Source organism: Lissotriton vulgaris, chromosome 10, assembly GCF_964263255.1.
Source record: "Lissotriton vulgaris chromosome 10, aLisVul1.2, whole genome shotgun sequence".
NCBI classification, from domain to species: Eukaryota; Metazoa; Chordata; class Amphibia; order Caudata; family Salamandridae; genus Lissotriton; species Lissotriton vulgaris.
The window spans coordinates 733,995,384-734,019,482 of NC_141698.1; the positions used below are offsets into that span (position 1 = coordinate 733,995,384).

General features: G+C 48.2%; 1 protein-coding gene across 8 annotated transcripts in view; it reads right to left on the reverse strand.

Annotated features, from left to right (window-relative positions):
* Positions 1–24,099, reverse strand: part of WAC (WW domain containing adaptor with coiled-coil) — a 669,371-nt gene that overhangs the window by 516,378 nt on the left and 128,894 nt on the right. For 2 of the 8 annotated variants that reach the window (XM_086941594.1, XM_086941592.1), the window contains exons 5-7: positions 23,766–23,881; positions 23,562–23,677; positions 8,332–8,643 (exon numbers count right to left, since the gene is read on the reverse strand). In XM_086941594.1, coding sequence (XP_086797720.1) covers positions 8,332–8,643; positions 23,562–23,677; positions 23,766–23,881 — 544 coding nt within the window. The remainder of the gene's footprint in view (positions 1–8,331; positions 8,644–23,561; positions 23,678–23,765; positions 23,882–24,099) is intronic. The other 6 variants (XM_086941593.1, XM_086941595.1, XM_086941596.1 and 3 more) reach the window with 3 other exon arrangements.

The following is a 24,099-nucleotide window of genomic DNA, read 5'->3' on the forward strand; positions in this document are numbered from 1 at the left end:
TGGATCGTGAATCTGAGATACTTCCTGTGGGAAGGATGCAGGGGGATGTGAAAGTAAGCGTCTTTCAGATCCAACGTAGCCAGGAAGTCCCCCTGTTGAAGCAGAGGGAGCACCTGCTGCAGCGTGAGCATATGGAAATGCTCCGAGAGAATGTACCAGTTGAGGGGCCTGAGGTCCAGAATGGGCCGCAGGGAACCGTCCTTTTTGGGGATAAGAAAGTACAGAGAGTAAACTCCTGTACCCCTTTCCTGCAGTGGGACGAGCTCTATTGCGCCTTTTTGCAGCATGACCTGCACTTCCTGCTGCAACAAGAGCAAGTGCTCGCCGGACATAGGACGGCTTCTTGGAGGTATGTTCGGTGGAGTGGAGGTAAGTTCCAGACAGTAACCGTACTGGATAAGAGACTTGACCCACCTGTCCGTGGTGATGGATCTCCACGCGGGCAGGAACTGCTGGAGTCTCCCCCCGACCGGTGTTGTGTGGTCGGGGGGCAGTGACAAGGCGTCACTGCTTGTTGGCGGCGGTGGACCTGGAGCTGTTGTTTCCACGTCCCCTGCCTTTGATGTTGTTGCCTCTGTAGCCACCTCTACCCTTGTTGGTGTATGAGGTTTGGGTATTGCCTTTGTAGTACTGAGTGGATTGCGATGCCTGACCCCTTGAGGTGCCTCTGGTATTGGAGCGGCGAAAGGAGCCACCCCGAAACTGCTGAGATTGAAGGGCCCCCATAGACTTAGCTGTGTCTGTATCTTTTTTCATTTTCTCAAGCGTCGCATCCACCTCAGGGCCGAACAAATGGTCAGGATTAACCGTCTGGTTCAGGATGGTCGTTTGTATATCAGGTTTAAACCCTGAAATCCTAAGCCATGCATGCCTTCTGAGCAACACACTAGTGTTGATCGCCCTGGATGCCGTATCAGCCACATCTAGCGCACATTTAATGGGAGCATTTGTGATGAGCTTTCCCTCTTGAATTAACATCTCCCCTGCCTCCTTGTACTGGTCAGGCAAGTGCTGCAGTAGTGCCTCTAGGGTGTCATAATGAGCCCTATCGTAGCGTGCGAGTAGGGCCTGAGTGTTCGAGATGCGCCAAATGTTAGCTGCCTGTGCAGCAATCCGCTTCCCTGAGGCCTCAAATATTTTCGACTCTTTGTCTGGGGGAGGAGCGTCACCAGTTGTCTGTGAGTTCGCCCTCTTGCGAGCGTTGGAAACGACCAAAGAGTCTAGTGGCAAGTGTCCCTTGATATATGTTGGATCCGAGGGCGCTGCCTTATATTTTTTATCAATGCGTGGATTGATAACACGTGCCCGAGTGGGCTCCTTGAAGACCTCCTGCGCGTGCTTGAGCACTCCCTTGAGCATTGGCAGAGTTTTGATTGACTTTTCGGCCACAGAGAAAGTGTCAAACAAAAAGTCTACATCCACAGGATCGGAGTGCAGCTCGACATCGTGGTTGGCTGCAGCTCTCTCGATCAGCGCGTTGAAGGCAGCAGAGTCCTCCGTTGGCGAAGTCTTTGGCGCAAAGAGATGTGGTTCCTGACCCGACTGCGGGTCCTCGGGGTCGCCTCCGGCAGACCAAGGTACATGTTCCTCCTCCGGATCCGAGTACGCCGGATAGTTGTACTCGACCTCTTCCTCGTCGTCATCCCCCGCGGTAGAGCGAGTTGGGGAACGCGGCAGGTCACTTGGGGATGCCGGCGCCGGAGGCGCTGAAGCACCCGCAGAGTCCCTTTTATGTTTTAGAGGAATGCGAAAGTGTTCTAGCACCGGCTCCGTGGTGATTTTTCTCTTGAGGAGGGACAGTTTCCCAGTATTGGCGTCGATGATGACTTCACGACGTTCTTCCTCCGCGAGTGGTTGGAGCCAAGGTTTAGCCACCACCGGAGACGCTTTGGGCGTCGACACCTCCTTCGAGGGCACCCCAGCCACCTGCTTCGGAGTGAAGGCCTTCGGCGTCGACTTCGGCGGCAGGGTGAAGCGGATAGGCGCTTGTGCCTTCGACGGCTTCTGCGCGGGCTTCGACCCGCCAGCTTCGGGGTCGGGAAGCTCCGCGACCTTCCGAATCCGCTGCAGGGACTCCTGGACCTTCTTCGAGAGGGCTGGGGAGGGAGCGACCGCATCGCTTGATTTCCCTGATTTTGGAGTCGTGTCGGCGAGAGGCAGTGTCTTCGGAGTCGACGCGGTACCCTCCTTGGCTCCGGCGGCCGGGGCCGGGGAAGCCTGAGCCTTAGGATCACCTTGACGCTTCTTTGAAGCCTTCTTAGGGTCGTCGACCGCGACCATCTTCGGCGCCGACGCAGCCGCGTCGGACGACTTTGCTTTCGGCACCGACCCAGATGCCTTCGGGTCGGCCATCTTGGCTTGACAGTCCATGTCGGCCATTTTGGATTTCTTAGGTTTTGACGCCTCCAGAGCCTTCTGTACGGCTTTCACTTTCGGTTTCGAAGCCGGAGCTGTTGAACCCGAAGGCTTCACTTTCGGTTTTGAAAAAGTGAGTGGTACCTCCAAAATGTCCGTGGCCGGGCTCGTAGGCGGGGCTGCTGGACTTGTAACAGGGTCTTGGGTAAGGCCTGAAGGCGATCCCTCGACCTGGGCCGCAGTAAGGGGTTCGACCCCTGAGTCAGCCCGGGGGTGCTCGTCCTCAGAGCTATCCCCCACAGTGGCAAAGGCCGTATCGTCCCCTACCTCGTCGTCGGCTTCGTCAAACTCCTCGTCCCCTGCGTCGTAGGCCTCCCCCTCGGACGCAGGGCCAGAGTCCGAAACCTGCTGGACATCGTCGTCTCCGACGTCTTCCTCGAAGATGTTGTCCGGCGGGGGCGCAGACAGTTTGGCCTGGAGTCTCGCAGCCCGACGAATCTTGAGGGTCTTCTTGCACCGGAACTTCGAGCAGGTCATGCACCTGGCCTCGTTGTGGTCCGGCGACAGACAGGTGTTGCACACTGGGTGCACGTCGAGGTGAGAGTACTTCGCGTTGCAGACCGGGCACCGTTTAAACTGAGTCCGTTCCATGGCTGGAGCGTCGAGTGGGCCCGTCCGCGCCGAGAGCACGCGGAAGGGCAGCGAGAGTTCGGAGCTGGAGAAAACAGTAAACCCGAACGAAAACGATACCGGCGCCAAGCCTAAAGACCTTTTGGTCTCGATTTAAGTGAGTTAACAACTATCGGTTCCGACAGAGGGAACCGACACATCCGAACCCAATGGCGGAAAAAAACAATCTGGGGATGGAGGCGATGCCCATGCGCACTGTAGTCCAGGGGAGGAGCCACCTATCTCGTGATACTTCGAAGACTCTTCCAGGACAACAATGTGCAATCATCCGGACCCAACACTAGGCGGCGATCTATGCACAGATATGAATTCAGCAGCCCACATGCCTCGAACCCAACAACTTCATTTCGCTCAATTGGAATACAATGATTGTTTTTCTCCAAAAAATGTTTTAAGTGTGGAGTTCATTTGTATGGAAACCTGAAAAACTACAACTGTGCAAAACTGATTTTACTTACCTTTTCTCTAGGAAATGTCCCAGTGTGATATTTAGGCACATCACACGGAGTAGAAAGAGTCACTTAAAAAGTAATCTAACAAGCATTTACATTGCAATGGTCTCGGCATTATTAAAGGTAGAGCTATTGGCATTGTTGATGACTTTTTTTTTCCATCATAAATAAATGGCATTGTCATTTACATTGCCAATAGCTTAATCGTTTGCATATGCGAGACCTATTGCATTAGCACCCACACACAGAGTAAGTAGGAGAGTAGTAGAGTGAGTAGTTGATAGTGAGTAGGAGAGAGTTATTAGTAAAGAGAGTATTAGAGAGAGAGTAGTACAAAGTGAAAGAGTGAGTAGTATATAGTGTGAGTGAGTAGTAAAGTCCTAGAGACACACACATTTACATGCACACACAGAGCCCCCCCCCACACACACACTCAGAGCCCCCCCCACACACACACACACAGAGCCCCCCCCACACACACAGAGCCCCCCCACACACACAGAGCCACCTACAAAAAAGCTACCCACACAGAGCTCCCCCACACACAGAGCCCCACACAAACAGAGAGCCCGCCACACACAGAGAGCCCCCCAGACAGCCCCCCACACACAGAAAGCCCCCCCAACACACAGAGCCCCCCCCCCCAACACACAGAGCCCCCCCAAAACACAGAGCCCCCCCCCAACACACAGAGCCCCCCCCCCCCCAACACACAGAGCCCCCCCCCCAACACACAGAGCCCCCCCAACACACAGAGCCCCCCCAACACACAGAGCCCCCCAACACACAGAGCCCCCCCAACACACAGAGCCCCCCCAACACACAGAGCCCCCCCAACACACAGAGCCCCCCCCCCCAACACACAGAGCCCCCCCCCAACACACAGAGCCCCCCCCCAACACACAGAGCCCCCCCAACACACAGAGCCCCCCCAGCACACAGAGCCCCCCAACACAGAGCCCCCCCAACACAGAGCCCCCCCCAACACACAAAGCCCCCCCCCCAACACAAAAATCCCCCCCCCCCCAACACACAAAGCCCCCCCCAACACACAAAGCCCCCCCCCAACACACAAAGCCCCCCCCCCAACACACAGAGCCCCCCAACACACACAGAGCCCCCCAACACACACAGAGCCCCCCAACACACACAGAGCCCCCCAACACACACAGAGCCCCCCAACACACACACACACAGAGCCACACACAGGGAACCGAGGCCAGAAAAAACAGATAACAAGGGAACAGAGGCAATCGAGCACAAGCAGGGAACAGAGGGAAGAAAAACAGATCACAACGAGCAATGATGCTGCTTGTGCTGTTCCAGCAGTGTGTGAGTGAAGATTGCAATGATGCTGCTTGTGCTGTTACAGTAGTGTGTGAGAAGCCTGTGGTGATGCTGCTTGAGCTGTTTGATTAGTGTGTAGATTAAGTTTGCAATGATGCCTCTTGTCTGTTCCAGAAGTGTGTGAGTGAAGCTTGCAGTGATGCGGCTTGTGCTGCTACAGTAGTGTGTGAGTGAAGCTTGCAGTGATGCTGCTTGTGCTGTTCCAGTAGTGTGTGAGGGAAGCTTGTGCTGTTCCAGTAGTGTGTGAGAGAAGCTTGTGGTGATGCTGCTTGAGCTGTTCGATTAGTGTGTAGGTTAAGTTTGCAATGATGCTGCTTGTCTGTTCCAGAAGTGTGTGAGTGAAGCTTGCGGTAATGCTGCGTGTGCTGCTACAGTAGTGTGTGAGTTAGAGAAGCTTGTGGTTATGCTGCTTTTACTTCACCTGCAGTGTGTGAGGGAAGCTTGCAGTGATGCTGATGGTGTTCCTGCAGAGTGTGAGGGAAGCTTGCAGTGATGCTGATGGTGTTCCTACAATGTGTCAGGGAAGCTTGCAGTGATGCTGATGGTTCTCTGATTGCAGTCAGTAAAGGGAGCTGGGAGTGGTGCTTTTTGGCGCTATCTGGGGTAGGGAAGCGAGTAGCAGAGTTGTGTATGCAGTGAGTACTTGTTCGTCCCCTGGCAAGCCGCGAGCGCTGCTGCATAGTGCTGCTCGGCGCACGCGCCTCTTGTGGATGCATTTGCGACACCGCTTCCTCTTGCCTTTTCCAGGTCTCTGCCCTCCTGGATAGGACGGCGGGCGCGTCCTTATCGGCCCAGGCAAGGAGTCAGTCCGCGCTTATCAGCCCTGGCCAGCTTTACACACGAGCATCCTCTCTTCCAGGGAGGAGGGACCCATGGCCGTGAGGGGAGGGGCGTGACAGGCGGGCGCAGGGGGCGTGAGGCATCTTTCCATCATGAAACCAGTGCGCACGAGGCTCGGTGGTGGCGGAGGCAGGGCCACCGTGCATTCCGTCGGCCTCAAGGCGCTATAGACACAGATGCTTGAAAACACACCTCCTAGGGGAGGCCGCAAGGACGTCCTCCAAAAGGGAAGTGTGCAGAGTGACAACATCTGTAGGGGCCAGGACCACAGGCGACACAACCGGTCCCAGGGACCCCAGCCGCCTGCTTCAGGGAGCTAGAGTCCCCCTGCTTTAACAGATGGTCTGCTGGAACAGAGCCTTCTTGCCCCAAGACGTCATCACTCTCTAATAAGAGGCTGCAGAGGGGTGAGACCGGAGCAGGGGCTCCTCTGGATCACATGCACTCCAGCAGCGGTGCACCTGGCTGAGGCTCCGAAGGCCCCTGGAGAAGAGGGGGCTCCCTCCGGCACACTCACTGTCCAAGGGGGCTTGCAGATCTTTCCCTGCCATCCCCTGAAACCTCTCCTTCCTTCCCCGCCTCTGGAGGCCTGACGCTTCACCTGCCACCACGTAGCGCCTAGAAGAGGCGCCTCCGGAGCAGCCGACCATGGGCAGAGGAGGCGCCCCGCAGGTGCCGCTGAGCTCGGGTAAGGCCTACTCTGTGTGTCAGTCTTCTCGCCTCACACTAGCGCCTATACTTGCTGGGTCTGCGCTAGGGGCAAACAGAACAACCGCAAAACGCTGCTCAGGCGCAAAAACATGTGTTTTTTGTCTAAATCACACAAAATGACGCGCAGAACAGCGAAACACCCAGCGAAAGCTTCTTACTTAAAAAAAAAAAAAAAAAAAAAAAACACTTCGTGAGGTTTCACCCCCGGCTCTACTTATTCAATCCAAACATGTATAATGGCGTAGGTGTCAATGCCAATTTTGGAAAAGGTGATGGACAGAGTTTCTGAATGATGCAGAATACTCCTACCCAGTCAAGAGATCAGGGCTTGATCCATCACCGTTTTTTAGCTCACTGCACCATCCCAGCTTCAGAACCTGGCTATATGCAAATTAGTCTGTTCCTGTCCCAGTGCATGATGGGAACAGGGCAAACCAAACTACCAAGCCAATTCTTCTACTGGGAAGGAGACAAGCTACCGGGGACCGGTTTCTGGCATTTCAGCCTCGTCGGCCCGGCTTGCTTGAATCCTGATGGTGCAATGAGCTAGGGACTCACGTCTGAGTATACCCTCCCACACATAGTGTGGATAGAATCAATTTTGGAAAAGGTGATGGACAGAGTTTCTGAATGATGCAGAATACTCCTACCCAGTCAAGAGATCAGGGCTTGATCCATCACCGTTTTTTAGCTCACTGCACCATCCCAGCTTCAGAACCTGGCTATATGCAAATTAGTCTGTTCCTGTCCCAGCTGGGATGGTGCAGTGAGCTAAAAAACGGTGATGGATCAAGCCCTGATCTCTTGACTGGGTAGGAGTATTCTGCATCATTCAGAAACTCTGTCCATCACCTTTTCCAAAATTGTAGGTGTCAATGCCTCCACAGTTCTCTTTTGACCAATTCCGCTTTGTCTTCATTGGCTATAAAAAAAGGAACAAGCGCCCCACACCGCAGCACTGGAGGCAGCAGCACCAGCTGGGCCAACCATCTTTCTCCGAGGCGAAGAAGAAATGCCTCTGAGAAACACGGCCATTTTCGGATTCGGGGGCGTGTTTTGGCGTTCTGAGTGACGGATGACGTCACAGTCGAAAGAACGCAAAAAAACACGCCCCCGAATCCGAAAGAGACGGGGCTTGAACTGAGTGGTGCCCCTCATTCAATGGCTGGCCTCCGTTTAGGAAGCCAGCCAATGGGGGAGAGAGGCAGGTTTAAGCCCCCCTAACTCCAAAACATAAAATCTTCGGGACTCCGCCCACTGCTTCGCAGCGAGACGGTCCCTCGACCTAAAAAGTAACTGAAAAGTAATAAGCATAGTAATTTCGATATTTTGATTTACCTGTATTTCAATCAAACTGCATTTCATCCTGCACTCAATTGTAAAGACTGCATAAGATTTTGCAAAGCATTTATTTCACTTACCTCTGCCAGGCTTGGCTTGGCTTGGTTCTAGAAATAAAATAACTTAATATTTTTATACAAACAAAATTGGTCTGAGTTCAGTCTTTGAGTGTGATATAATTTGCTAATTAAGGGCGTACAACAAATGCTGAACACTACTCTCTGATAAAGCCTTACTGCTCGCCCACACTACCACAAATAGATAGTACGGTGCTACCTACTTTCACCTCTGCCTGCCTTTGGGGTTCCACTGAGCTCTGCACACTATACCTCATTTTGGTATAGTATATAAAAAAACAGCTTCCTAAAGGTACCCCTACTATCTAGGGCATGCGGAACTAAAGAGGACCCCCTAAGGGCAACAGCAAAAATTTCCAATGAAACAACCATCATTACCAACACAAGACACTCAACGAGGTAATCAATTAAAATGTACATGGTGCCAGCAGCAGGTGTGATTCTCCTTCTAGAAAAAAACCTTTTAATAATAAAGTTAAACATTTAAAAAAAACAAGCAGTTAGCCTAACATGCATACCTTTCCTCTCTGTTTTCTGCACAGGCATAGAAGACGCTGGAGCAGGAACTTTCGGTGCAGAAGCTGCTCCATTTGCATCAAATGATTTCTTTGGCTGATGATCGGATTGTACAGCAAAAGGATTAGGAGGAGCAGTGCTTGGGGTAGTAGCAGTTGGATGAACAACTGCTTTGATGGAGTGTTGTGCTGTGGCGATATTACTTGGAGTCTCTGCTCTTGGTAATCTGTAGTCTCTGTCATTGTGGCGACTTGTTTGAGATAATATATTTTGTGGGAGCATACCACTGGCTTCACCGGAATGCTTCTCTTCCACTGGAAGTTACATTCACAACAGTATAAAAAAAAAGGAAAAGAAAACATTTCATTGCATAATCACACTCCATTTAACAGATTTATTGTGCGTCAATTTGACACTAAGACCAACACCTCCCACCACAGATCTTTTGCATGGGGATTCAGGCAATCGCAAGGAAAATTCTACTTACCAGTATACATCTGTTCTTGGCATGTAGAGCTGCATAGTAGTACACTTTTGCATAGATTGCCATCTGGTGTTGGGCTCGGATGCTTGCACCTTCTTGTTGTCTTGGAAGAAGTCTTTTGTGGTCACGAGATATGACTAACAAATGGCGAACCCATGAGTCTAGTAAGAACAAAGTTTAGGTTACACGCCGGAGATGGTGGTAGTCTGGGTGGAATTATCCTTTTAAGGCCTTCCATGAAGGCTGTGATAGCAGCTACTCGAAACAATGACAACTGTGGTTTGTAAGTAGGCGGCAAGGGAAGTGAGATGTAATTTGATTAATGAGTATGCAAGATTGCATCTTTGTAGATGTAGCAAATAATGTTTTGTATTTAAGTATCTAATGGGTCAATGTTGTTTTTGCAGTAAATAACAAATCTTTTCCATTTGGCTGCATAGCAAGCTCTATTAGTGGGGCATCTGGCTTCCTTAATATTCATACAGTCCGGTGGGAGGTTCAGGTAACCGAACTCTAAGACTTCAGGAGTCAGATCGCTAAATTCAGTTGCGCTGGATCTGGGTGCCTTATTTCTCCATGGTTCTGCGTCAGCAGCTTTGGGGAAAGCCGTAATTCTTGATCAGGGACTAGTGATAGTTTGAGTAGTGTTGTGAACCATGGTTGCCGTGCCCATGTGGGAGCAACTAGGATCATTTTGAAAGAATGTTTGAGCTTGCGTACTACTGGTGGAATGAGTGGGAGTGGCGGAAAAGCTTACGCAAATCTGCCTGACCAGCTCATCCATATCACATTGCCTTTGGACAACGGGTGTGGGAACCTGGCGGCGAAGGTTGGGAATTTTGCACTTGCGTGTGTGGCAAAGCAGATCTATGTCTGATTGGTCCCACATTTAGAAGAAAGGTTGAAGAACTTGTGGATGAAGTTCCCATTTGTGTATTTGTTAAATCAGACTACTTAAAAGATACGGTATCGGATTGCTACTCCTGGAAGATGTTCCGCCAGGAGATATAAGTTTTGTGGAATGGCCCATATCCATATGCTTTGTGCTAGGCGAGAGGTGCAGAGAATGTGTTCCGCCTTGCTTTTGTATGTAATACATTGCTGTCATATTGTCCGTCCGAACTAACAGTCTTGTTCAGAAGATGTACTTGGAATTACTTTAAGGCCAGAAATATTGCCAGTTCTAGATGTTTGATGTGAAGCACTTTTTGTTGAGTGGTCCACCTGCCCTGTATTGTATGGCATAGGAGATGGGCTCCCCGGCCGGTGAGTGATGCGTCTGTTAGCACTTTTCTTGGAACCGGCTCTAGGAACGGCTGCCCTTTGGAAAGGTTTTGTGTGTTCCTCCACTGCAGAGAGCGATGTGCGCAGCTGTCCACCAACAAAAGATCTGTAAGCCTGAGCCTGGTTCCACTGATCTGCTAAACATTCTTGTAAAGGGTGCATCTGAAGTCTTGCGTGAGGTATGATGAAAATGGAAGAGGCCATTATTCCTATGAGCTGCATAAACATTCGTGCTGGGAGAGTGTGTTGGGGCTGAAATCTGTTGATGAGGGCTTGCGTGCCGGAAACCTGGCTGCATTGGGGTATGCTAGACCTTTGCAAGTGTCTATTGTGGCTTCTAGATACTGATGTATGTAGGAAGGTTGTAGATGTGACTTGGTGTAGTTCAGTGTGAACGCCAAGTTGTGTAACAGCTGAATTGTTCGATAAGTGTGGTGAACACACTGGCTGTATGAGTTGGCTTTTATCAGCCAGTACAGGTATGGAAGTATGTGAATTTGCGGTCTTCTCAAGTGTGCTGCTACTACTGCAAGGTACTTTGGGAACACCCTGGGTGCTTTGGTCACCCCAAATGGAAGGACCTCGAACTGATAGTGTTGGCCGTCTACTGTGAACCTCAGGTCTTTTCTGTGAGCAGGGTGTATGGAAATGTGGAAGTAGGCGTCCTTGAGATCTAGTGTGGCAAGGAAGCAGACTTGTTGAAGCAGTGGAAGAACCTGCTGAAGAGTGATTATGTGAAAATGATCTGATTGTATGTACAAATTGAGAGGTCTGAGGTCCAGTATTGGCCTTAGGGTCCCGTCTTTTTGGAGAGTAGGAAATACAGGGAGTAAACCACTGTTCCCTGATGTTGTATAGGAACTGGTTCTATTGATTGTTTTTGAAGCAGTGAAAGAACCCCTTGTTTGACGAGTGTTAGATGTTCCCCGGACATGGAGCGCTGTTTGGGTGGTATGTTGGGTGGAGTAGCATCAAGTTCCAGGCAGTAACCATATTGGATAATTGATCTTACCCACTTGTCTGTAGTGATGGAATTCCAGACAGGTAGGAACTGTGATAGTCTCCCTCCGACTGGAGTGGAATGGTCCGGAGGGAGTGGAGGGAAGTCACTGCTTATTAATGGGGGAGGTCGAGTTTTGTTATTACCTCTGCCTCTCCCTTTGTTGTTATTTCCCCTGTATCCACCTCTAAAATATCCCCTGTTGGGGATGTTTGTGTGCTGTTTTTGTATGAAGCAGTGTCAATTGATGTTTTTGGATGCTCCCCTATAGAAGGAGCATCGAAAGGAACCACATGGGGATGGGCACTGCAATGCTCTCATGGATTTAGCAGTTTGTGTCCTTTTTCATTTTGGTGTCTACAGCCGGTCCAAAAAGTTATTGCTGATTTAAGATAGTTGTTTGTACCTCCTGTTTGAAGCCAGAGATGCGTAACCAGGCATTTTGTCTGAGTAACACGCTAGTGTTAATGGCCCTAGAGGCGGTGTCTGCTGCATCAAGGGCACATTTGATTGATGCATTAGTTATTAATTTCCCCTCTTGAATTAAATCATTGGCCTCGGTCTTATATTGATCAGGTAAATGTTGCAATAGGGTTTCTAGTTGGTCATTGTGAGCCCATCATTTCTAGTAAGTATTATCGGCTGGGGCAGCCACTCGTTTACCAGAAGCATCTAATAATTTAGACTGCTTGTCCGGAGGTGGTGCATCACCGGAGGTTTGAGAGTTGGCTCATTTTCTAGCGTTCTTTACCACTAGGGAATCTAAAGGGAGTTGACCTTTGATGTAGGCGGGATCAGTGGGAGCGGGTTTATATATTTTGTCAATTATTGGATTGAGAATTCTAGTCCTAACAGGGTCCGTGAATATGTCGGGGCAAGTTTAATGAGACCTTTCAACATTGGCAGTGTTTGTACAGTCTTTAGTGACTGTACTAAGGTGTCTAATAGAAAGTCCTCCTCTGTGGGGTCTGAATGCATTGGGACCACATGGTACTGAGCAGCCCTATTTACAAGCTGATTAAAACCAATATTGTCATCTGGGGGAGATGGCTTTGTTGGATATACATGAGGATTAGAGAGGTCTGGAGGATCTACTGGGTCATCATAATCGTCCCAATCATCCTGTGATACATCTATCGTCATCAGAGTCATCAAAAGGGTCAGTGTTGTGACCCCCCCATCCCCGAAATCATCATCACCGGGTGGTAGTGGCGAGTTTGGTGAAAGTATAGGAGGGTTGTAAAGGTGAAGTAGCACAGTCCTTTACAGGCACTGCAGGACTGCCTGGGGTGTCCAATGTCCTTTTGTTGTGTGGAACAGTAGACACATGTCCTGTTTTAGGGTCTATGTGGAGTATTTTTTGTTTTGGATCAACAGGATCCGGTCAAAAAGGTCTTCCTCTTCTGTAGATACTTTTGGTGCCGATTTTTCGGGTCCGAGCGAGGTTTGGATTTCTGCTCCAGAGCCTTGGAAGGTGTTTTTGGGTCCTTTGGCTTCGATGTGGAGGCGGAAATCTTTTTTGGTTCCGAATGTTTAGAATCCGATGACTTCCTTCAGCATTGGGGTGGTCGGTGCAGAGGTCTTTTTGGGAGTAGGTTGCGCTCCGTGCTTCGGTGCCGATGGTGTCTGTGTTACAGTGATATGCTGCTTGCTCAGTCCCGAGCTACCGGAAGCTTGTCCTTTATCTTCGGAGCCGAGCCAGAGGGCGGGGCTTTTTAAGCTTGTTTTTGGTCGCGACTGGGGCCAGCAGGCGAAGCCTTGACCAGTGCCTTCTTTTTTGGGTGTGTGATTAGGGATGGGGCACTCGTTGACCTGGAGTGATGGGGTGGTCTGAGTCGTGTGCTTCGGACATGATTTGCAGATTCTCAGGATCCTCTTCCGGGACATCGGGGCCTTCATCGAAGATGTCCACTGGTGCCGGAGCTGCCTGTTGCACCATGATGTGTCATCGGGCCCGGCGATCACAGATGGTCTTATTGGATTTAAAGGAGATGCAGGCCTGGCAATTATTCTCATCGTGCTCAGCCAAGACAGACATGTTACAGACCTTGTGGTGGTCACTGTGTGGGAACTTAGCTCCACACTGGGGGCATTTTTTAAATGGAGTCCTTTCCATGAGCCGTAGGCCTGAACGGCATTGACAAGCCCAGCGGCCCGCGTCGACGACCAGAATAGAGTATTTGAGAAGCGCGTCGAGATAACTAGATCGAAAACAATACCGTCGACTTTATGATGGTTTGCACGGCGAAAAAGTTTGGAGAATATGGTGCCAAACCAGAGCGCAGAAGTTACATCCTAACCCAATGTCGTAAAAAAAAAAAATCCAAAGATGGAGTCGATGCCCAAGTGCACTATCGTCCAAGGGAGGAGTCGCATATCTCGTGACCACAAAAGACTTCTTCCAAGACAAGGTGCAAGCATCTGAGCCTAACACCAGGTGGCGACCTATGCAAAAGTGTTCTAACTGCAGATCATATGCCTCAAACACAGGCTTTTTTTTTACTTCAATTTCCTCGTAGAACAAATCTTTTACTCCCAATATGTTTAATGCACGGGATTATTAAAAAACAAATAAAAAAGCACTAATAAACTGCAATGGTGACGGTAGGACCCTTGAGCCCAGCGCCTTGAGACCCTAACGGGTGAGTAGCGCGCTTTACAAATACTCTTGATTGATTGGAAAGAGAAGTCTTCCAGCTGGCTAAAAACACGTTTCCTTACTTTTACCAAATCAAAGTGCCCAGAACAAAGCCAGCAACAGATAAACAATCACTTTCCAAAATGGATGGACTGAATGATGAATATTGCACAGAAATACATTCCATTGTGCATAATTTTCGTATCTGGCTGTCTGCTATAGCAGCTTACACAGAGGTTAAGGAGAATGGCAAGCGCTTGTGCCAGTCTGTTCTGATGAAACCAACATCAGATCTAGAATAGGAAAGCCCAGAAATGTTCCGTAGGTACCAACATTTGTAACACTTCCCAAGTCTGCTCAGAATCTAAATGGGGGCTTGTAGGATTTCTTCAAGTGTGAACAACGAATTCAAAATCAGGGATGGCACGGATCTCACTTTCACACTCCTCCATTGACTTCATATTCTCTCCAACTGCCCACCTTACCTATTATGCTCATGTCATGCCACGGGAAAACTACAAACCTAATGTCAGCTACACCTGCCTAGCTGAATAAGAACGCAAACAATCTCTGATGGCTCTAAACACATAGATCAGGATCATCTCTGCAAGCCTTCTGTTTAGTTAAGAGGTTAACGCACAACTCCTTAAAGGGAACGATACTGTAAGAATGTAACCACCTCACTCAGAACACAGCATAATTACCTATCTTCACATTCTGGTTTTTTCTTACGTCGATCCGGTCCAATGCTCTACTGCCTTCATTAGGCTTGCACTATACAAATACCACATTTGTGTAATGTCAACTACTCCAAACACACCACTGTTTCATGATTTAACTTTTCAGGGAAAATCATTCAATGCTTCGTCCTTATTTCTGTATCGTGTCTAGTAATTTACTCTTTACTAGTCCCTCATTTCCATCAGTCCAGTGCTTGTTTTAAGTATTTTGCAGTGAACTAATAAATAAGGCACTATACAAATCCCCAACAACTTTTCAACTGAGCCCCCTTTGGATCAGCCAATAAAAGAATGTAAACACTATTGTAAACACTGTCCAGTTGCTTTATTAGTCTCACAAGCCCTTTCCTGGCTAGCTTTAAATACAGATATCTGAAGCAAACTACTGTGTTTTCCAGTCTGATTTCAGGGGGGAAGGGAGTTCCAGATTTTAGGGGCTGGAAGTTCTCTTTTTTCGAAATTTTTGAGGTGAACATTAAAGTGCTTGTGCTTCTAGATGATCTGCCACCGCCGGACACTTCAAGTTTGTCATCTAGGTATTTCGGTGTATTGAAGTGTAGGGCTTTGCGGGTCATGCAAGTAATTTTCATCTGAATCCTTGCCTCATAAGGGAGCCAGTTTAGTGCTTTCAGATCTGGAGTGATGTGGCTGTACATTTTCGATCCAAAGATTAGCCTTGCAGCAGAGTTAAGGGGTGCCCTTAGTGGAGCCAACTTAGATCTTGGCAGGCCGCATAGGGTAGTACTCCCATATTCTAATACAGGGATAAATAGCGCTTGCACAGCAGATTAAAAGTCGTCGCAGGGTAGGAAGGGTTTTATTTTTCTTAGAATACTCATTTGAGAGTTTGCTCCTCTGGTGGCTGAGCTGATGTGCTCTTGCATGTTCAGATTCTTGTCAAGTGTTCCTGGTGATCTTGTGGAATCTGTAATGTGTGGAATGCAGTTGAAAACTTAGGTGTTCCAATCTAAGATGTCGAGGGATCTTTTTGGTGGGGCAATAAAGAGGAATTTGGTTTTGAGCGAGTTGAGTTTAAGGTGCTATCTGGTTAGCCATTTTATTTGGTAGAATTGTGTGGAGTAGACGGATATCCTCAGGGGAGGAGATTTTAAGGTATAGTTGGGTGTCTGTATACATGTGGTATTGTAGATTTGAAAACTTCAAAACTTTGGTTGGAGGCTCCATGAACAAGTTAAAGAGAGTAGGTGATAAGGTGGACCCCTGGGAGACACCTAAAGTGACAGGAGTGGTAGTGGACAAGGACTGGTTATCCTTAATTCTTTGAGTTCTGTTATATAGAAACGAGGCAAACCAATTCAGGACAATCCCTGATAATCCCATTCTGTGTGTATAGTGTCCGCAGAGCCCAGTGGAACCCCAAAGGTAGGCAGAGGTAAAAGTAGATAGCACCTTACTCTATTTGTGGTAGTGTGGTCGAACAGTAAAGCTTTATCAGAGGGTGGAGTTAAGCATTTGTTGTACACACATTGTTGTACACACTCAATCAGCAAATGATATCACACACTCAAAGACTGAAATTCATACCAAATATTCTTTTAGTTATTTTATTTTCTAGAACCAAGCAAGCATGGCACAGATAAGCAATAAATACTTTACAGTAGTAATGCAGTTTGTAAACAGTTTGAATTGCAACTGTAAATGCACTTTGATGTGATTACAGTAGAGCTACTAGTATTGCAATGCTTTTGAAATACAGTACATACACTTTGTATTGCCTTTTTAGTAGAATGTCAAGTAGATGACTTTACGAATAACTTTTCTTACAGAGTACAGTATACCTGGATGACTGCACTGGGACATTTCCAGTGAACAGGTATGTAAACGTGTTTTTTTTTATTTACAGTTTGAAAGGGTTTCATAGATTTTCCAACTTTTCACAGAAAAACAGTCAATGTTATCCTATGGAGAAAAATAGTGTTATCGGTTAAAAGGTAAGTATTCAGTGCTGAGGCCCAAGGTTATTCGATAGGGGAACTCAGGTTGGTGGATCCTGAGGAGCAGAACACAGGGTTGTCGGAGCAAAGCTCCTAAACTTAAGCTCATGACAAATGGGGGTTCAAGCCAGCACAAAAGGTGCACCTCAGCTGCACTGGGGCGGCCGGATGCAGAGTGCAGTTTTGGCATCAGCCACCCTGTAGCTTTCAATTGGGTTTTTCCTGTTTGCATCACACTGCAGGCTCAGGTACAAAGGTCTTCTGGGCCCAACCATCACTTGGAGACGTAAGTTGGGATGCTGGGGTTTGGTTAGGCACGGTCAGTTGGGCCACCCAAGGCCGTCATGTGCAAGGGTGCCTTTTAGGGTTGGATCTTCTTACGAGCTCCAGGTAGCAGTTGGGGGGACGTTCCAATTTAGGCTGCAGGCATTGACTGGAGGCTTGAAGCAGGTCTGGGATCACTGGATCTCGGGTCTGGATCACCGGGGAGACCTCCTCGTGGTGTGGGGCCACATGGACCGTGGGCGTCGGGTGCAGAATCGCAGACTTTGCCGGAGCCTGTTGCTGAATAAATCCGGTGTTCACAGGAGACAAAGTCTTTGGTTTAGAAGGCAGGGCAGGTCCTCGGGGTTCTTGAGGTTGCTAGCTGTAGGACACACCGGAATTTCGTTTCTGCAGGTTCGAGATGGGAATAGGCCAGTAGGGCTGTGGCTAAGTCACTAGGTGTCCTCCTATTGCTAGCTTCTGCACGGATGTTCGGTCCTTTTCTTGTAGTTTTTGTCTGAGGAGGCAAGGTTCGGGGTGCCCCCTAAATACTAGATTTAGCAGTGTTACAGGTAAGTAAAGGGTAGGACCGATGGGTCCCTTCCTTGGGGTGGTACACCCGCTATCAAATCACCCTCCAGTGAGAGGGGGGCATACGCCTCACTCAGTTTGGCTCGCTCCTCCATCTGCAAGATGGCGTTGACAGAGTTGTGCATCACCTCTGCTCTCCCACCTGAAGGGTGGAGTTGGCACAGGTGGGCACACCTCTCTTCCTCACTTGTTTTTCCAACTGGTTCCCCCGCCCAAAGTGGGTGTCAGAACCAGTGGGGATCAGTTGCTGAAAGCAGTAAAGTGGCCGGGGGAAGCTCACAAAGGCGGCAAGAATTTGAAGCTTCCCCTTTGTGGACCCTGCCCATACTGGGGGAGAAGGCTTAGCACCTCGTCCCAGAATGTGCATTGTTTCAAGCCCCGAGAGCAGCAAGCTCTCGACCCAGGGGTCCAGAAACATGTGTGGTGGTGGCAGCTGAAAGCAGTCACAGGCTTGACACTAGTGGTAGGTCGTTATTCAGGGGTATCTCTAAGATGCCTTCAGTGTGCATTTTTCATTAAATCTCACACTGGCATTAGGTGTGGGTTTAATGTGCCGAGGCGTTAAGATACTGAACTTCTCATTTTTCAGTGTAGCAATTATGGGGCTGTGGAGTTCGTAATGACAAACTCCCAGCACCATATACTCTTAAAGCAGCACTACACTTATGTCTAAGAATTGGATTCTATACTGAAGGGGTATAGGGCTCATGCACCTGTACCCTCATCACTTATATAGAGCACCCAGCTAGAAGTGTGACTGATCTATGCCAGGGCAGAGCCTTGTAGGCATGGCATACAGGGATGGGTCCCATGACGACTCTTCACTTTGTTCTACACCAAGACACACAGACTGAAAAGACTGTGAGTGTAAAGCTAAAGGACCTCTAAGGATGATAAGTGCTGCAGCACTTAGAGTTCTACTCACAGTGCTCTGGGTACCTGTGGTACCATTTACCAGGGGCTGACCTGTGGCCAGAGATGCCAATTGGGTTTGTGTTTCAATGCAGTTTTAGGGAAAGAACATAGGCCCAGGGTACCAGGTTAAGCAAGAGCCCAGGGCACACTCAATCAAAGCACATCAGCAGTTCAGCAAAAAGTGGGGGCAACCTTGCAGAAAGAGGGCACTTTCTCACGCCATGGTATTGTAGTGGTACTAGCTCAACAGCCCCTTTTAAAAGGAGACACTGAACCCTCTTGTTTGCGGAGGTGTAAGGGATCCGGTGATAGTTTGCGTGAACGTGGAGAAATGTTTGGAGGATTGTTGGAAAACTCCAGGCAATAACCAGAACGGATAATTTCCAGTAACCATTTGTCTGTGTTTTGGTGTAGTTATAGACTGTCAGACTGGTAGGAAATGTTAATGATGCCCCCGACAGAAGTTAAATAGTCGGGGGGGGGGTGTAGGCAAGTCACTGTTTGGTATTGCAGGCGTTTGTTGGAACCTCTACATCTGCCCTTGAAGCCTCTGGAGCCCCCTCTGAAGAGACCCTTAGAGGTAGAGGGTTGATTGTTGCCTTTATAGGTGGTAGAGGTAGTGTAGAGGTAGTGTCTGAGGATGTATTATTGGACCCTTTGTGATAATAATAAACCTCATTTGTAAAGCGCGAACAATCAACCGTAAGGGTGTTTAGGCACTGGGGGTCGTCGGAATTGTGCTCATCAGGTAGAAATTGGAGCACACTGCCCTGGCATACATCAGTCTCCCCTCTAGCTGGTTGCACTATGCCAGTGGTGTGGGCACAGGTATATGAGCCCTGTGCCCCTACAGTACCCAGGGCTATTCCTGGGTATTGTAAGTGCAGTGCTGCCATTAAGAGTACATAATGCTGGGAGGTTGCCATTACGAACATGATGGCTACACTGAAGACTGAGAAGTTTGGTACCAAACTACTCCGCACATTAAACCCGCACTGATGCCAATGTGGGATTTAATGCCAAATGCACGACAGAGGGCATCTTAGAGATGCCCCCTGAAGCCTAACCAACTCCTAGTGTCCTGACTGCGTGGCTACCGAGGCTGCCACCACCAGACATGTTTCGGTAACCCTGGGTCGAGAGCCTGCCGCTCTCGGGGGCCTGAAACAATGCACATCCTGGGACGAGGTGCCAAGCCTCCTCCCCCAGGATGGGCAGGAGAAGCTTCAAAGGCATGCCGCCTTTGTGAGCTTCTCCAGGCCACTTGCTGTACTCCGCAACTGGCCCCCACAGGTTCTGACCCCCACTCTGACGGGAACACAGGTGGGAAACACAAAGGAACGAAAGGGGGTATGCCAGCCTCTGCCAAACCCACCCCTCAGGAGGAAGAGGCGAAGCACAACTCAGGGCTACCGCCATCTTAAGGATGGGGAGACCTGCCCAATCAGAGCTAGGCTCCTGCTCTACTCACACCAGGACAGGGACCCATTGGTCCCTGTTCTTGCCCTACCTGCAACGCCCCTAAATCTAGTATTTAGGGGCACCCTGAACCTTCCTTCCTCAGATCCCGATTTGAAACAAGAAGACCTGCCATGCAGCTGCTAACAAGAGGACGACACCAACTGATTTGGCCCAAGCCCTACCGGCCTGTTGATCCTTGAAGCTGCTCCTGGCTAAAACCCCGCCTCAACCCTGAAGGACCTGCCTGCCTTGCTCATCTAAAGACTGTGACTTCCATGAGCAGTGTTTCTGCTCGAACAGCAACAACCCCTGGTGACAGCCAGGAACCGCAAATCCAGCATACTCTGTCCACTCAGGCAAGCAACTGTGACCAGGAGTCCAGTGGCCAAAGACCCTCCTCGGCGATCCAGACAACGCCTGCAGCCTCACAAGGGACCCCGCCAACCGCGACCAGCTGAGGGTAAGAATTACCGACGTCCAAAGACACCCCTGCACCCAGCACCCCACAGCACCCTGTGCCCAACTACTGGGTGTCTACCTATCCTCAAAGATCCCAACTTACCTCTCAAAGTGGTGGTCGCACCTGAAGAATCTCCGTCCCTGAGCCTGCAGCCTTTATTCAACTTCCAAGTCTCTGATTGACTAACATTGGGCACCCGAAGGTCTAAAAGCACCCTGCACCCAGCCGCCTGAGTGCCGCTGGAAGTGCAGCAACCACCCTACTCTACTTCCGCACTTGCCCTGTGTAAGTGACCAGGAGCTCAGCTCCCACAGCCGTGTGGTCTGCCTGCTAGCAGCCACCAACCGAAGGTCCCTTATCCTCCATAGGATAACATTGGGCCTACTCACTCTGCACCCGGCTGCCCCTGTGCCGCTGAGGGTGTAACAACTGTACTTACCTGACATTGGGAGACCCCTGGGTCTACCCCCAGAACCTTAACTCTGCCAGCAGAGTACTTACCCAAGGACTGATAAAATAATTTTCTCCATAGGGTAACATTGGCTGGGTTTCACTCAGAATTTCTTTGAAGTGTGGATTTTTTCACAATTAAATATTCACTAAAAATCAGCTCAACAACGAATTCCGAATTATTCACCTGTTATCAGGAGAAATCCCAGTGCTGTATCCTTCAGCCCAGCACTGAACCTGAAAAGTAATTATAACCGTTATTTACTGTTAACTAAATTTTCCTCCATAGGAATCCATTGTCTGGTTTTCACCAGAAAATCTTCTAAGTGTCCAATTTTCAAACGTACAAATATTCCTTGAAAATCGCCTGTGTAACAAAAACGAATTCTTTTAACTGTTTACAGGAAATGCACCAGGGCTGAATCCAGGATACAGCCCTGAGTAAGAAAAACTACTGTAAAGTGATTTTATTGCATTTACTTAAAAAAGTCCTTTGAGCTCAAAGATAAATTGTGTTTAAACTTGTATTGCATATTGCAACAACTAACTATTGCATTTAAAAGTCAACTGCTATTTGAAAGTATTCAATTGAAATATCTCATTCTGTGAAAGTATATATAATACCTACTGTGGTTCTACTATAAAGTAATTATATATTTTTATATACAAAGCAATTGGCCTAGAGTTCAGTTATTGAGTGTGTGAGAACATTTGCTGACAGTGTGTACAACAAATGCTTTACATTGTCCTCTGATACTGCCTTACTGCTTGAGCAAGGGACCATTTTAGAGAGTAAGGTTATATCTAACTTTAGCCTCTGAACTACCTCTGGGGACTGTGGACACTGTGCACACTGTACCTTACTTTGGTCCAGGAGAAACAGAGCCACTTTCTTACACTGCCCCTTTATGTATGCTGGATCTGATAATGCCAGCTTATCCTTCTTGTCTACCCTGGTGGTGAGAATATGTGGCCTGACAGGATCATTGAAAATTTCATCCACGTGTCCGATCATACCTCTGACCATGGGGAGCGTGTGTGAGGATTATTTGGTACTACTGAGCGTTACGAAAAGGAAATCCTCTTCCAGGGATTCTTTATGCAGCTGAACCCCATTGTAGTTAGCAGCTCTACCCAACAGTTCTATGTATCCTACACTGTTGTCTGGTGGAGAAGGATTAGTAGGGTACAGATCAGGATCATTCCCTGTGGGCAAATTAGTGTTTCAATCTATCCAGGGGTCTGTACTAATTGGCTCATTGTCTCTAGCCCCATCCCCATCATCCTGGTCGACAGGTGTATGTGGTGGTAAGTTCAGGTGAAATTAGTAAGGGTTAAAACTCAGGAGGAGGTGATGGAAGAGGAGGAGAAGGGTTAGTACCTAAAAAAAAAAAAAAATATATATATATATATATATATATATATATATATATATATATATATATATATATATATATATATATATATATATTTTTTTTTTTTTTTCCAAAGGAGTGTGGTAGGCCTCTTCAGTCTCAGTTTGCATATTATTGTGACCTTGGTGGCAATATATCCCGTTGTTGGATGATGATAGAGCTCCTGCTGTTTTGGATCCGGTTTGGAGGGCGTAGCATCGAAAAGGTGCTATTTTGATGGAATTGGCACATCCGTTTGTTTCGGTGCCGGTGTTTTGGGTGTCAGGGTTTTGGATGTCTTGGATTTCGGATCCAAGGGCGTTTTCGCAATCGAAGGGGGTGGGGTGGAGCCGGACTGACTTCGATCCGAAGGTTTCATCAGCTTGGTGCCTGATTTCGAATGGCTGTGTTCGGAGATGGAAGGCTTTGAGATATGTTTCGGTGCAAAGTCGGAAGACGGGGTGTCGGAAACAAGTTCTTGGTGCCGACTTGGTTCGGAGTCGGGGTTGGACCGGAGCCTCCTTTTTGGTCTGAGGTGGACTTTGGGATAAGGGAGTATCTGTACTCACGGTACAATACCCTTACGGTATGCCTTCGTCCCCCTCAAAGCCATAGTCCGAGATGGAGATTAGGTCTTGTTCTTTCTCTGCTTCCAAGGCGTCTGTGGTCTCTTGTTACGAATCTTCGCCGTAGAGGCCCAGAATGGAACCGGTGAGTTTGCTCGTCATGTCGCAGCATCGAGCTGGACGGTAGCGAAGCGGTTTCTTCGATAGAAAAGCCTCAAACACGTCGCAGTCCTGTTCTCTGTGTTCAGGAGACAAGCACAGGCTGCACACTTGGTGCGAGTAGGTGCCCTGAAACTGTGTGTGGCACTAAGGGCTGAATTTAAATGGAGTATATTCCATCGACTGCGAGGCAGTCCGACACGGGTAGGTTGGATGGCCTTCCATTAGCTACCAGATTGAAAGATTTTTTTTTTTGTAAATACGATACGCAGAAAATGGGAGTACACGATGGAATAGAATAACGTCGAAGGCGAGTGTATTGCGCACCAAAGGGAACTGGGGAAATGGTGTCGAGCAAGAGCACAGCAATTCACGTCTGAACCCGATGGTGGAAAAATATTTTTTTAACAATGAGGTCGATGGCCATGTGCACTATCACCGAAAGGACGAGTCACCTACCTGGTGACTGGAAAAGACTTCTTCGAAGAAAAACAACTTGCAAACATCCAACCCAAAACTAGATGGCAGTAGTATGCGATCGACAGCTCACATGCCTTGAACATAATATTTAACTGCTAGCAAACTACAATGTCTTCAAATGAATGAAAGATTGTCAAACTACATTAAAGTGGGCACGTGCTGAGGGCACAAGAGAAGCATTTAATGAATTATTTTCTGTACAACTTTAATATAACACATACAAGATTAAAACTTAATTTAGTAATATCGCTACATGTTTAAGACTTTATGGTGCAGAGTTTGCATGCAGAGCACTAAACCGATTTATTTATCTAGGGATGATAAAGGTGTCAGCAGAAGCCTCTGATGAAAAAAGGCGCATTATAAATTAATGTATCTATTAAATACTTACATCCACTGGAAAACCCACCAGTACTTGAGGCTTGCATTGCTTCTCTTCTGTAATCTCTATCTTTTGGGAAGCTGTTAACTGCCATTTTACTTGATGGTTCCTTTTGTCTCTGCTCTCTGGAAAATAAATTATCCAAATGTTAAAACAGATGTGGATTTACATAAGCAACATTTGCATTCTAGTGCAGCATTATTCTCCAACTACCTTTCAAGCCACTCTTTTGGCTTCTCCCATTGGGAAACTTCTGTCCTGCAGTTGTAGTAGTATTTTTTGCCAGAAGAGCTAATGTGTTCAGACCAGTCATCAGCAGGATCATACGTCTGAAAACAATTTATAAAAGGAAATATAATCAGATTTAAAATAAAAAGTAAAAACCATTTGTGCAGATTACTCTGATGTGCAGGCAAATGTAGTAATTTGGCAATTGTAGTAATTTGACAAAATAGAATTCCCATGGATTAGCACACATGGAGCATTTCTAAGTAGGATATTGTAGAAAGCTGTCTCTAAATATACTATACCAAAATTAGGTATAGTA